Genomic DNA, 13,180 nt, shown 5'->3' on the forward strand with positions numbered 1-13,180 from the left:
CAAAAAAAATTAGAAAAATTTGTAAAAGTCATCTCTTAACCTTAAATGAAAGGAACAACAGGAAATTAGGAGGCCAAAACCAAAACAAAACAAGAAGAACTCTGTAGCACTATGCTTTTAGAAAAATCTCCCTACTGTTAAAATAAAACCTATGAAAATAAAAGCATTGCTGTTTAAAACTTTTATCACTAACCTATTAGGCTTATCAAAGTGTATAGCTGCTTTATTTGATGAAGCACTTGAGGGCAATTTTTCTCTCACTTTACCATGGAGAGAATTTAGTGTATCATCTTTAGGAGTACATAAATCTGCTTCGGCTGATATGGAAAGGCTTCTTTCCTCAGTTTTTCCATTTTTACTGTCATTGTCTGAACTCCTGATATCTAAGTAACGTCCATTGTCCTCTGGAACTGAGAGGGGCACTTGGTCTAAAGAGGAGAGGACTAATTCACAAGCCGCTGGAACCGCAAAGTTTTCACTCTTGAGGAAGTCTATTTCACTAAAAAGAAGAAAAACGAATGTTACATTATAGCTTTTCAAAAGCAGATCTGAGTCAGGCAATTAAAATATGAAGCATGTGACATCACTTCTTTTGTTACAGCTTCAGTCATATATCATCTAATATATACTTGAGTTTATCTGCAAGAATGTCTGTCTGTCCCTTCTGTTTGTTCAAGAAAGCCTCCTAAACAGTACGAGCTAGAACAACCAAATTTGCAATGCAGCTTCCTCTTGTAACATAAAGCAAGGTAAGGGTTTTGTTACGCCAGGACAATGGCACGTGCCTGGAATGCAATGGTTTCTCATAACATGGAAAGTGAGAGTCTGTTAGCAAGGACAGTTATACTTTGTAGTGACCACAGCAGGTAGGCAGCAGGAGGCAGGCGTGGACAAGGGAACAGCTATCTACTACGTATTTCAGAGTCTGTCTGACTGTGCATCCGTGTCTGTCTGTCTGTCCCCGAGCTCAGGGAGATGCACCCCACTCCGGCTTGCTGAATGCAGCTGCAATGGCCATGACAGGTGCTTCTCACCTGTCTCCAAGCTGCTACACTGAGGGCTTGTTTACACTGTAGCTCTCTACTTTGAAGGGAGCATGGTAAGTAGGGTGTTGGGAGTTTATTAATGAAGTGCTGCGGTGCACTTCATTAAGCAAATCCCCCTCGTGGCAACTTCGAAGCCCTGAGAGAGGGCTGGGGTAATCCTCTCTCCCTGCGGCTGCCTGCATACTGAACCCCTCCTCAGGTGCAGCCCCCACCCCAAAACAATGATTTAAATGAAGAAAAACAAATGATCTGTGTTAAGGACCAAAGCAATGCTGGTAAGTCTTCTAGTCTCAGATAACATGGGAAGTGTTGATGAGCACTCTGGACTGCTATGCTCCTTCCACAGAGAACACACCACAGAAACAAACCACCCATGTTTCAGAGCCTAGATAAACTGACTCAGGGCTGCGGCACAGGGCTAAAAATAGCAGTCCAAGCAACAGTCTCTGCACTGAGAAATGCATCCCGCCTGGTGGGGAGGGGGTGGGGGGGAACATGTCTCAGAGCTACAGGTCCAACCTGAATGGGTATGTCTACACTGCTGTTTAGAGTCCTGAACCACAAGCCTGGGTCAGCTGACTTGGCTCTGAGACTTGTTGGACTTGTGTGGGTTTTTTTTGCAGCATTGGTGTAATCCTTTTTGAAAAGCACATGAAGTGGTGTGGCCAGAAATACCTTAAAGATGAAAGGGCATAAAGACTCAGCTTTGTACATTTTGGGCTGAGCTCAAAAGAATTCAAAGTATCAAGAAGTGCAAGTCTGTATGGCACAATTTTCAGAGCTCACTATTTAATGTAGTTTCACCTCCTCTGAAATGGTAACTATACACACTGACAAAATGATTCAGAGACTTTTACATTACACACACACACACCCCCACACTCTGAAGTGTTATTTTCTAACGTAAGGCTACTTAAAAAGCTGGTGTAAGACTTTTTCTTTAATTTCAAAAGGAGAAAACTGTTAAAATGAACATCTCCCAGCAGTGTTTGTAACTCAAATATTGCACACTTAGGAATCAAAATAAATTGATGACAGGACTGAAACAGAATCCTACAGAATTTCATTTTCCAAGCAGAGAGAAATGCAAGCACAATGAAAAACAAAAAGTACTTATGTTCATTTTACTTCTATTGTTTACACATATTTAAATAAAAGATTCCTTAGCCATCTATATTTAAATTGTCTGTGTCCTCTTAATTTTCTTTGACAGATAAATGCAAGATATAAACAAATTATTATGCAACAGGAGCCCTTAAAATCTTCAGAGATGAAAATATTCTATTGGTTCTCATGTAATTATGTATATTAAAAAGGTAAGATTCTGTCAGTTCTAGAGACAACCCTTATGAACAACTAGTGAGATTTTTTTGTTTTTGTTCTGAATATTTTACATATTTATATGTAAAATGCTGCAATATCAAAACTACATACCTCTCAAGTCTCCGAATTTGTTCCATCAAAGACCATTTGTCATTGTTTAATGTGTCAATTTGATCTTCTAATTTTTGCACCATTAAGCGTTGCTAAATGCAAGATGAAAATAATAAAAACAATTTAGCAAACTCCACTTATGTCAGCATATAACACACCTGTGTAAGTTTCTTAACTATGATCTTACTTCTATTGACTGTGGTGCTCCAAATATGGGAACAGTTCCTAGTGTAGGAGTGGTAACCTCTAACTCATCCTCTTCCACGCCAACTGCTACATCTACAACATCTCTTGCAGTTACTTGATGGTTGCCAAAGTCACGATAGAGTTGTAACAAGTCTGGAGGCTTTGGAATGTTCAATCCTACATCATCCCACAATTCAAAATCCTGGAAAAGATTAAAAGCAGAGTCAGAAGTCCATGGTACATTCCTTTTTCTTCTTGAATTTCTGTTCACTTCATTATAATGTATACTCCGGCGTAAGAACAAGACACTTATAGCAAAACGTTAAGGTAATTTGGAGAATGCAATGCGAGCTGCTTATACCCAACTGAAAGGAAAAATAGCAAAAGTCAAAGTTTCTGCTCCAGGGAAGAAGTATCACTACCTCTCCTCCCCGCCCACCAAAAAAAAAAAAAAGTCTAACCTCTGCATTAAAAAGAATTCTAAAATAAACATTTCATGAAATCTGCAGTTGCTACTTTCATAAGTAAAGTACACCTTAATCAGGTACTCTGGCCAGGCAATTTTTTAGGATAAAGCAAGGAGCTAGTAGAAGGGTATGTACAACTGATACAGCTTGTTTGGGGGAGTGGGGTGCATGTCAAAGTTTTACTTCATACATATATATGGATTCCATTGCAATTATCTTCCTATATAATACACAGGCCTAAATTTTCAAAAATGCTAAGTCACAAAAACTGTGTGCACAAATACTTTACTTAACTGGTTATTTATGTGCATACTCAAATTCACTACTGGGTATCACAGTTGGCAGGCGAGGCTTCCCCTTGGGGAGACTAGCTCCCTACCTTACCTCTTCCAGCTGAGTCCTTGCCCCTGCTTGCTCTCAGACTCCTATAACCTCAGATGAGTCAAGCTCTCAGCACTGGCTGGTGCTTCAAGCCCATTCCATCTCTGCTCACTGACTCTCCCATCATCTGACATGACCTGTTCCCTGCTCACTCCTTTCCCTCTCTTAGTGAGGTGCCAAGACGAGAAAATTCTGTGGGCCCAGAATTGCTGTGGGGAATGAGCGCTGCTCCAGCCTCCGGGCACCATGGCAGGAAAAGGAGATTATTTCAAGGCCTGAACTACATCGCTGCCACACCATCGGTGAAAAGTTTGGAGAGACTTAGCCTCCCCTCCAGCTTCCATTACACGCCACCCTGTTGGTTACTACATCACAGTAACTGTATACATTTGAAAACATGGGGACCATTTTATTTTTTTCAGACCCTCACCCAACATTGTCCATTTTCTTGTTTGACTATTCTACATTACTTCTATCTACCTTATGTTAGGTAGGTGTTCAAAATACCCAACGTAAGAAAATAGAAAAACGTTTAAAGATAGTAAACACACATTTCATTAACCAAGTGGGGTGTCACCTGGTGTTTGTCCACTCAGAAGCTGGGAGCATGCTTCCTAGGGCAGGGAGATGGGCATGCAATAGCTCTGCTTGGGCAGGTGCCACAAACTGCAGTGTGGCTGTTCCCATGACATCTAGAGTTAACCAGCCAAACACAAGTATGTACAACTCTGCATATGGATGCATGTAACAAGCTTAAGTTGCCATCTACGACACCATAGCCACATTGCTACTTTAAGGTGCTAACCAGAGTAGAAGTTGTGTGTGTCTGTCTGTCCAGGGGGTATGCTTAAAGAGCATCACCACAGGTAATAAATGCTGACATTTTTGTACAATTCTTTCCCCACTGTTCTTCATGAGCACACTTCTTGTTTTATATGAGACATGTAGGATTTTTTTCTTCCATTCTCTGTCTTTGAGGGTGGAATTTCACCCACATAAGTTCTCTGACTTCAGATTATGCATGAGAATCAGAGCATCTCAGAGAATTGACTGAGTTTGCAGGGCTAATCACTAATTACCACCCTCCGCCCCCGAAAATGAACACATTTGGTACATAGTGTGACACATATGTGAAACCCAATTTGATTTTAACGGAGTCAATCTGAACAACAGAAGTGCATGTTAAGGACACCACACTTAATGGAGGGCTTCAAAAATTATTTTAGAGAGAGATAAGCAGATAGCTCTGTTGCATACTATTTCAACCACATAAAAACATTTGTATAATAGTGGTAACATTAAATTTTGCCATAAAAACGTGTATTTTGTTAACCATTATACAGATTTACAAAATATCATTCAATAATAGTTACTAGTTATTTCCATTCCTTATTTAATTTTTATTGAACCTTAAAAATGAACTGTAAACTCCAAGAGTTTATATCACATATTTTGAGAAAAAAAGATAGTCAACATTTCTAAAAACTGCAGTGCAGTATTTTAAGCCAGGGAAGGTTTGCTTGCTTGCTTTACATCACTTAAATATATGGGGGGTGGGCGGGAATCATCTGGATTTCTATTCACACACTTCACAGGAAGTTTAGTTGAGGGTTTTGAATAGTTTATCAAATATATGTACTGCCAGTAACTAAAGAGAATTCACGCTGTTTCTTGTACTAATTTGCAGCATCTGTTTCTAGCTATTTTAGGTAGAAAGCCAAATACATTTTTTTTTTTGGTATTTATTCCATTGCATGTAAAATGAGATTGATATTTCCCCCCCTTACTGGCAAAACTTCAATTACGGGTCATAACACCAATGGTGACATGGGAAGAATTAAGTAAGTACAAGAGCCAAACTCTGCACATTAGTTTGACGTCTCAGTGTCTGTTTACATTAACCCAGAAATATGTGGATAATCAAACTTTTCTAAAGACACTAAAGTGAGGGAATCACTATACAAACTTAGAATAGTTACCCTTAGTAGGCTATTTAACTCCATGTACTCACTTCTGATGACAAATGCCTGGCAAATTGCTTAAAAAATTAATTTCTCATTTGACTCTCTATATGCTTTAAATAGAATACACATGATTATTGGTAATAAAAACTTTATGATCAACTTAAGGTATTGAGAAGATACGTTCAAAATATTACAACTGAATTCTTGGATATACAGTAAAATCTGGGTTATCTGGAATTCAGACAACCATCATGCTCACTTAACCAGCATCAGCTCTGCTGGTGGTTGTCAGTGGAGCAGGGACAGCTGCCACAAGGCAGGGATTGTTTTCTGCTTGGCTGGCAGCGGCAGCAGGGCCAGGGCCACTGTCCCCGCTCCAATATCTGACACATTTGACCACACGCTCAAGCTCCCAAGGGATGCTGAATAATAAAGCTTCTGCTGTACTGTGAAAGAGTACATTGAATGAGCATATCAGTGTGAAAGAAAAATATAAAGTGGTTTTGCATTTACAAATTATAACTAGGTAATGTTTGTGGCATCAAAGAACAAAAATAAATGTATTACCAAGTTATAAAAGGCTCTAAAATAACCACCACATTGTTTCTTGTGCAAGTAATTACTAGAAAACTTATTGTACCGATGGAGTCTGAAGTAAAATCTTAATTGCCAGTAAAAAGATAATCTGAATACTGATGATTAGTTGATATGAGTTTATACAATTCTATCCATTTTTGTGTGTTCTTTAGCTCTTTATTTGCAGATTTTGAAAACCAGCCTATTTTGATGCATTACAGAGTGCTCTTGAATTTTCAGTTTATGGCTCTAATCAGCTAAGTATTGATAAACATGCTTAATTTTATGTGTGCTAATAGTCCTGCTGACTTCATCGGGATTACTCAGGTGCATATAGTTTAGTGCATGCGTGCAGTCTGCAGAATCAGAGATTATTTCAACAACTACTCTGACCTCAAAAACAAATTAAAAAAAAAACAACCCAGATTTGAAAGTAAGCACAGGCAAACACTTATCAGAAAGAGTAATCAAACTTTACCTGATCATCACTTTCATCTGAAAAGGTTATTGAAGTAAGCTTGTAACTATTCTTTAACAAAAATTCATTCACTAGGAAGTTTAGAGCTCTTTTCTCAAGAGGTTTGATTGGCTCCTGGAAAAAAAGAACACAATGAAAACTAAATATTATGCTCACCTTCTTTGTGATTGGTATAAAATTGCTGTATGTGCACTGAAGTTAACAATTTCTGTCAAGCACCTACCTGAATTTCAGGACTTGATTTATAATTTTTTCGTTCCTGCAAAGGAACTTCACTTTCTGCAAAAAAATTAACATAAAATTTACTGTGTTTCACCTGGAAAGAGCTCAGCTACTTCTACATTGTCAAAGTAGAAAGACTAAAGAAAAGGTTTATGTACACCACCTGCAGCCTGAGTCAGGTTGGCTCGGAGGGCCTGAATGGTCTCCTTGGCTTTCCGTAGTTCAAACTCCAGGACTGGACAGGGATTTGGATTAAACACACACAGGCATCCAACCAAGGAAAGGGAAACAAAAATAAAATATAAAAAGCAAGGATGGGTGTAAAAAAAATATACAGTTTGTATTAAAACATAAAGCATGCAGTCTTTATGGAACTTATGGACACATGCAGCAGAGTTGGCTTGAAAGCAAACTGGTGAAAGTTTTCCATCATCATAGTGGTCTAGAGTTAACCAAAATGGAAGTTCAAGCTGTCTGACAAGGAATCGCTGTAGGTTTTTAGTAAAATTACTGTACTATGTATCTTCACCTTGCATTAAATTGAGGAAAATATTCTGATGCTTCTATCCTTTTCCCTCTCCAAATTCTGTTAATCAACATGCTGTGATTTTTTTGGGCTAAAACAAAAAGGAGAGGATTTTTCTTAAAAAAAAATTAGTGTAAGCGGTATGTGTGGCAAAACCAAAATAATTTTGAAATTTATGGTATTATTGGCCTTTTAAACTTTTTGAAGTTGTTTTATAATAAATTACACACCATTTTGTTACTTTGCATGAATGTCATGGATTCAAAAATCTCAATGTTTGAATCCTACTATATTTTTGCTATGAGGTAAAGTAATATTTATCAAGTTTTTTGTTAGCTTCTACAAATTCAGTTATTTTCTAATAGTAGCCTTGGATTTTTCACTTTAATAAGATTAAATGAAGCATCTCTATATGCATTTGACTTGCTTCAAATACATTTAGCTATGCATTGCTAAAAGGAAGACATATGTATTTCAGATTCCTCAAAAGAGCTTCAAGTACACCCACTTATTCCTAAATAATGTTTCCTCTGATACTCTACATTTTTGCTACAGTTCTAAAACTGTGCACAAGTTCCAAATTGAGATTTAGCTGTTCAACATCTCTATTATGAATTATCCTAACAAATGTCCCCGTAAAGTTTGCTCAAACTGGTACAGGCTGAATCTCTCTAGGCTAGCACCCTCAGGACCCGACTGGTGCTGACCAAGATAATTTGCCCAACAACGGGAGGTCAACAACGTTCAGCAACATTACCAATACTTCCTCTGCTTACTTGGCTCATAGAAGACATTTAGGGGTACATTACAGGTAAATAAAAACAGAGAACACAGGGCCAGCAATGGTGGTTGTAAACAAATTTTATGGGACCACGGGAAACTTGGCAACACCCCTGATAAGTGGATATTCGGCTAACATCATGCCAGACCACAGATTTTGCCAAAAAAGAGTGCCACACTAAAGAGGTTCAAACTGTATTTAAGTGCAAGAACAGTGCTGCTACCTTGAAAGGTTAGAACAAAAAAATCAAGGCTAGATATACAGTGACTGCCAATTTAAAATATACTTTGCACCTTTGTAAGAGGATTTACTTTAACAATGTTCCTTTTCAAAGTTCTTTACATTCAAAAGTTTTGAGGGAATCTATTCAGACAGTTATCAGTGTCCAGACACCTTACTGATTCAACACAGCCAGGTACAGTAAACTCTTTCATATCTGGCATTCTGTTATCCAGAACTCTCAAATAACTGGCATTTTAACCATAAGCAAATTTTAGTTATGTTGTCTATAGGTGCAATATAGTGAAAATAAAAACAACAAAGACAGTCCAGGGCTGCACGATATAAAAGACTGTACTGTATGTAGTATGCATGTTAGTCTGACTACCAAATGTAGGCAAACATCAGATATTCAGTTATCTAGAGAAAATGAAGTAGTTTAGAATTTAGCTGTACTATACTATTCAATATTATATACTTACTTTATTATCTAAAATGACTTCGGACAGCTGATATTGTCTCAACTATTTTAACTTGAATATTAATGTGAAACTAATGATGCTTTAACACTGCCAAGAAAGAATAAGCTCAATGTAGTTTTTGAGGAACCACTGCCTGGAACTATTTAATGGAATATGCTGACAGACTACTTTAGATAACAATGGTGTGAAATCCGTGTCTTATTTAACTGGTTCTTGTATGTAAGATGTACTATTCAGTTATTGAAAAAACTGTACAAATAATTCAGGCTCCTTGTTGGACATTGATTAAAAAGAACCTGTTGGTTATGAAACGAGTACATGGAAAAAAATATTCACTCAGTTTGCATTTATCCATAAAACTGAAGTTGTAACTACAGTACATCACATTTACGATATGAAAGTAACTTGCTCGATGCACAGAATTTTATGCCAGCGGTACAAAAGCACAACTGAGGAGTTGATGAGAAAGTATGTAAAAGATCTCTTTAGTAGTCAGCAATGCTGATCTGCAAACATTTCTGTGCAACCAAGTTAGAAAATGATTTTTACTGAAAATTACACTTCTTACATAATCATTTAATATTTCCTTTAGCATACAAATATCAGAAGTTTACAGTTAGGTTTTAAATAGTAAGGTGGCGATTTATTCAATTTTGAAAAACATGAAAATCACATACCGATTGAATTTAGGTAAAAATCACTTAAAATGAGCATGTATTCACAGTTTTTCATTTAAAATATTAAGAATGATACAGAACAATTGCAGATCAGGAGTGCCCTGCATCAGAATGATACAAATGTAAAAGAATACTGGTAAAAAAAAACAAACTGGAGAAACTCAGGAATCCCACTGAGGAAAACTGAAGCAGAAATGAGAGACACATGACTGAAGGCACAGAAAGGCAAAAAACCCATGTCAGACTGCAAGAATTAAAATTTGAGTAAACAATTGCAATGATCCTGAAGGAGTAAAACAACCATTATGACTTTACCTGCTTGTTCCTACCAAAGTTGGTTACTCTGCTGCATGTTTCTATTTAAACAGCTTAAGAATTTGAATAAGACAAATATCTGACGAGCATTAGCTCTACAATACTTCAAAATGAACACACTATACTGCACAAAGTATAACTTGCGCTGTTAAGTCCCAGACCTCATTTATTATTGTTAAAGCTGTATTTATCATGGAGGTGACTGAAGTCACAGATTTGAGGGCTGGTTCTGGGAATGTCTCAGCAGATCAGACAAGCCTCTGGGCCAGCCATTCTGGTGGCTGCTAGCTTGCTGGAGTGTGGGAGGGGGCTCAAGGCTGGAGCAGGAGGTTACAGTTGATGTTCCCTCTGTGAGGAATACATTTTGTTTTGAGCACCAAGGCATATGCAGATGTGCACCACCAGCAGCAAAACATGTTGCAGGCAGCTGTGGGCACTTTGCTGGGAGGCATTGCAGTCTCTCCTGGGTGGCTGTCAAAGAGCACAGCTTACAGAACATACTGGCTGGGGTGCAAGGCAGCACTTATTTTGGGGTTGGGGAATGCTGCCTGGAAGTGGCCAGCACCGCCCTGAAGCTCCTATAGAGACAGAAGTCCAGTGGGGCTCCTCCACATGCTGCCCCCACTATTAGCTCTGTCCCTGCAGTGGGAGCTGCGGAAACAGAGCTCATGGCAGGGGCAGTGCATAGAGGAACTCCTCTACCATCTTCCCTCCCTGGAGGAAAAACAGGAACATGCTGGTTGCTTCTGAAAAGCCTGCTAGCCCTGCCATCCTCCCCTCCACCCTGTATCAGCAAGGGTACTGGGCCACGCGCTGCCTCCCACTACTCCCAAGAGTACTCATGCTGCCCCGGCCCTAGTTTTATAGTTAGGGATACACAATACACATCATGGACAGGTTATTGGCTGTGAATTTGTTCATTGATCATGACTTTTGCTAAAAACACCCACAACTAGAGTGCATCCTTAGCGTAACATAGCTATTTTAACTTCCATCAGGCTGACAAAACTTCAATTTTCAGCATCCTAAATTCATTTTGTTTTGAAGAATGTGTACATTTGTCAGCATTTGCTTTTTCTTACTGCGCATGATTTGTAACATGTGATCCCAGAATACTGATTAATCTTTAAAGATAATCCAGAATTAACATTTTATTTGAATGAGCCAATTAAGCATTTTTCAGCAGCAGCTGCATTTCATGTCTTGTTACAGCATTCCTTATCACACACAACAGTAAGCACCAAAATCAATATATACTGTTAATTGGAGGTGGGGAGATATTTCTTACTTTACTTAAGAGAAAAATTACAGTACCATAACTCTGACTGATAACTTAGCAAATACTAAGCACTAGATGGTACTGGTACCTTATTGTCAGGAGGATTAAATTCCCTTATGATCTAATGCAGGGGTCTGTAACCTTCGGTGCATGGCTCATCAGGGTAATCTGTGGGCAGGCTGCATGCCAAAGGCTGCTGACCTTGATTTAAGAGCAGCATGTATAAGTACCTCCAATGGACTCACACCATTGGACTGCTTTAAGTGTCAGGCTTGATGGAACAGCTTAGGCAACTTAGAGGGAGGGCTTATCAAAAGCAATCAAAATACTTCTAAGTGTTTGATGTGAGACATGTCTTAAGGGGAGAAGCTGTTTCCTCACATGTCTGTGAGGGTTCAGAAGCTTGAGTCTGGAAGGTGACTAATCTCCCTACAACAAGGCATCACTGAAGTTCTCTGTGCCTTAAAAGTCAATGGTTTCTATTCACCTTCCAAATAAGGCAAAACTTCCTGAATAGAAATTTGGTTCAAAAGACTGGGAGTGGCTAGACCCTCCCTTAAGGAAGAAGAACTCAATTTGTTTCAGTTGCATTAGAAAAGCACGGAGTCTGCATTAGTGAAGATGCATGAGTAAAGGTCAAGGATCAAAATTTAAAAAAAAACCAAAACTTATTTTCAGTGCCTCAACTTGCAGGTGACTGCTCAGACGCACCTTAAAGAGGCCGATATCAAATTCTTTGCAATAGTAAAACTGGCTCTAGTAGTGACTAGCCATGACACAAATCTGATTGGACAGGTAAATTGTGACCAGTTTATTTTAGCTACTGAAGAATGCAATGGCTCTCTCTGTTTTATACTGCTTTCAAGGGGCACAACAATAAAACCAGAAGGTTTGGGTTGTCTTGAGAAATCTTTAATAGGGAAGATAGCAGAATGAAAAGACGGCTAATTCCAAGAGCTCGGATGATTCTCAAAAGGAGCCTTGATATTAGATTATGTCTCACTTCTTCCAAAAAGGCTGAAATTCAGTCTCGTAAGAGCACTATGGTATCAAAGGGTCTTCTTAGACAAGAGGAAAAAAGGCGAGAGACAAAGAGAGAACAATTAAAAAAAAAAAAGAGAAGAGGATTAAGTTAGTCAAGTTTTATTTTCAGGATGGTAAACAGTTCACCAAAAAGCACACTGGCAAGCATGAGACTTACTGGTTAATTGGCTATTGCCAGCACACTCTGGCTGCAAAGCAGCCCCAGCTGCAGAGGAGCCAGTGGACCAGGCAGTACCACCTCATGGCCGTGGCACAAGGCCCAGCAGCAGGCCCTAAGTTAAAATGGGTAATCAGTTAAGTGCTCCTTTGAAACCAGTTTACAGTTTTAAACATCCTAATTTATCTTGCATATTTAAAAACAGCTTGCCTTGGCAACTAAGAGATACTTTTAGAGCAACAACTTAGCTCAGATTTTATTTGTTTAAAGGGACACTGGACATCTTAAACATAAATGTCCAATGCCAGAATCGATTCTCCCCTATGTTGGAACAACACAGATGACTATGTAAGATTGAAAATAAATTTATTTTCTATTTTATGTTGTGCATGACCTTGTAGCCAGAAAGCCCATTTCTTTCACCAACAGAAAATAGTTCAATAAAAGATATTGTCTCATCCACTTTGTCCCTCTAATATCGTAGGATCTACAAAGCAGCAAAAAACCCTGCATTCTGTGTAGTCAGTAAGTTTATCATTTGGAATAGTAACAGAGAGAAAGCCATGCTAGTCTATATACTATCAAAACAAAACTATTCAACATGCAAGGCACTACATTTAGCAATTTGGAATGGAAATCCACCAACTATATGGAAAAACTTGCCCAGATCCAGACAGACATCATCTTTCTCTCCAAAAGCAAGAAAATGCACATTATATCCAAAGGACTGACTGTGAAAAACCCATTACAATCAACATAATACACACACTACAGTGAGCACCTATGCAACACGCTCTCTAAGAAACTGAGGAACGACTTGATCAAAATCCTTACAATAAACAAAAGATGATTAAAAATTAATTCTGTGAACTTGAAATTCTCATCAACAATCAGGCATCCACGCAAGACCACACAGAACGAGGCTTTACTTGTACTAGACAAGAAA

General features: G+C 38.5%; 1 protein-coding gene across 4 annotated transcripts in view; it reads right to left on the bottom strand.

Annotated features, from left to right (window-relative positions):
- RELCH (RAB11 binding and LisH domain, coiled-coil and HEAT repeat containing) overlaps positions 1-13,180 on the bottom strand; it is a 125,072-nt gene that overhangs the window by 83,066 nt on the left and 28,826 nt on the right. For all 4 annotated transcript variants that reach the window (XM_074987790.1, XM_074987793.1, XM_074987788.1 and 1 more), the window contains exons 3-8: positions 6,918-6,989; positions 6,756-6,811; positions 6,533-6,646; positions 2,668-2,868; positions 2,481-2,572; positions 194-499 (exon numbers count right to left, since the gene is read on the bottom strand). In XM_074987790.1, the coding sequence (XP_074843891.1) occupies positions 194-499; positions 2,481-2,572; positions 2,668-2,868; positions 6,533-6,646; positions 6,756-6,811; positions 6,918-6,989 (841 nt within the window). The remainder of the gene's footprint in view (positions 1-193; positions 500-2,480; positions 2,573-2,667; positions 2,869-6,532; positions 6,647-6,755; positions 6,812-6,917; positions 6,990-13,180) is intronic.

The sequence above is a fragment of the Carettochelys insculpta genome, chromosome 2 (genome assembly GCF_033958435.1).
Source record: "Carettochelys insculpta isolate YL-2023 chromosome 2, ASM3395843v1, whole genome shotgun sequence".
In the NCBI taxonomy this organism is placed as follows: domain Eukaryota; kingdom Metazoa; phylum Chordata; order Testudines; family Carettochelyidae; genus Carettochelys; species Carettochelys insculpta.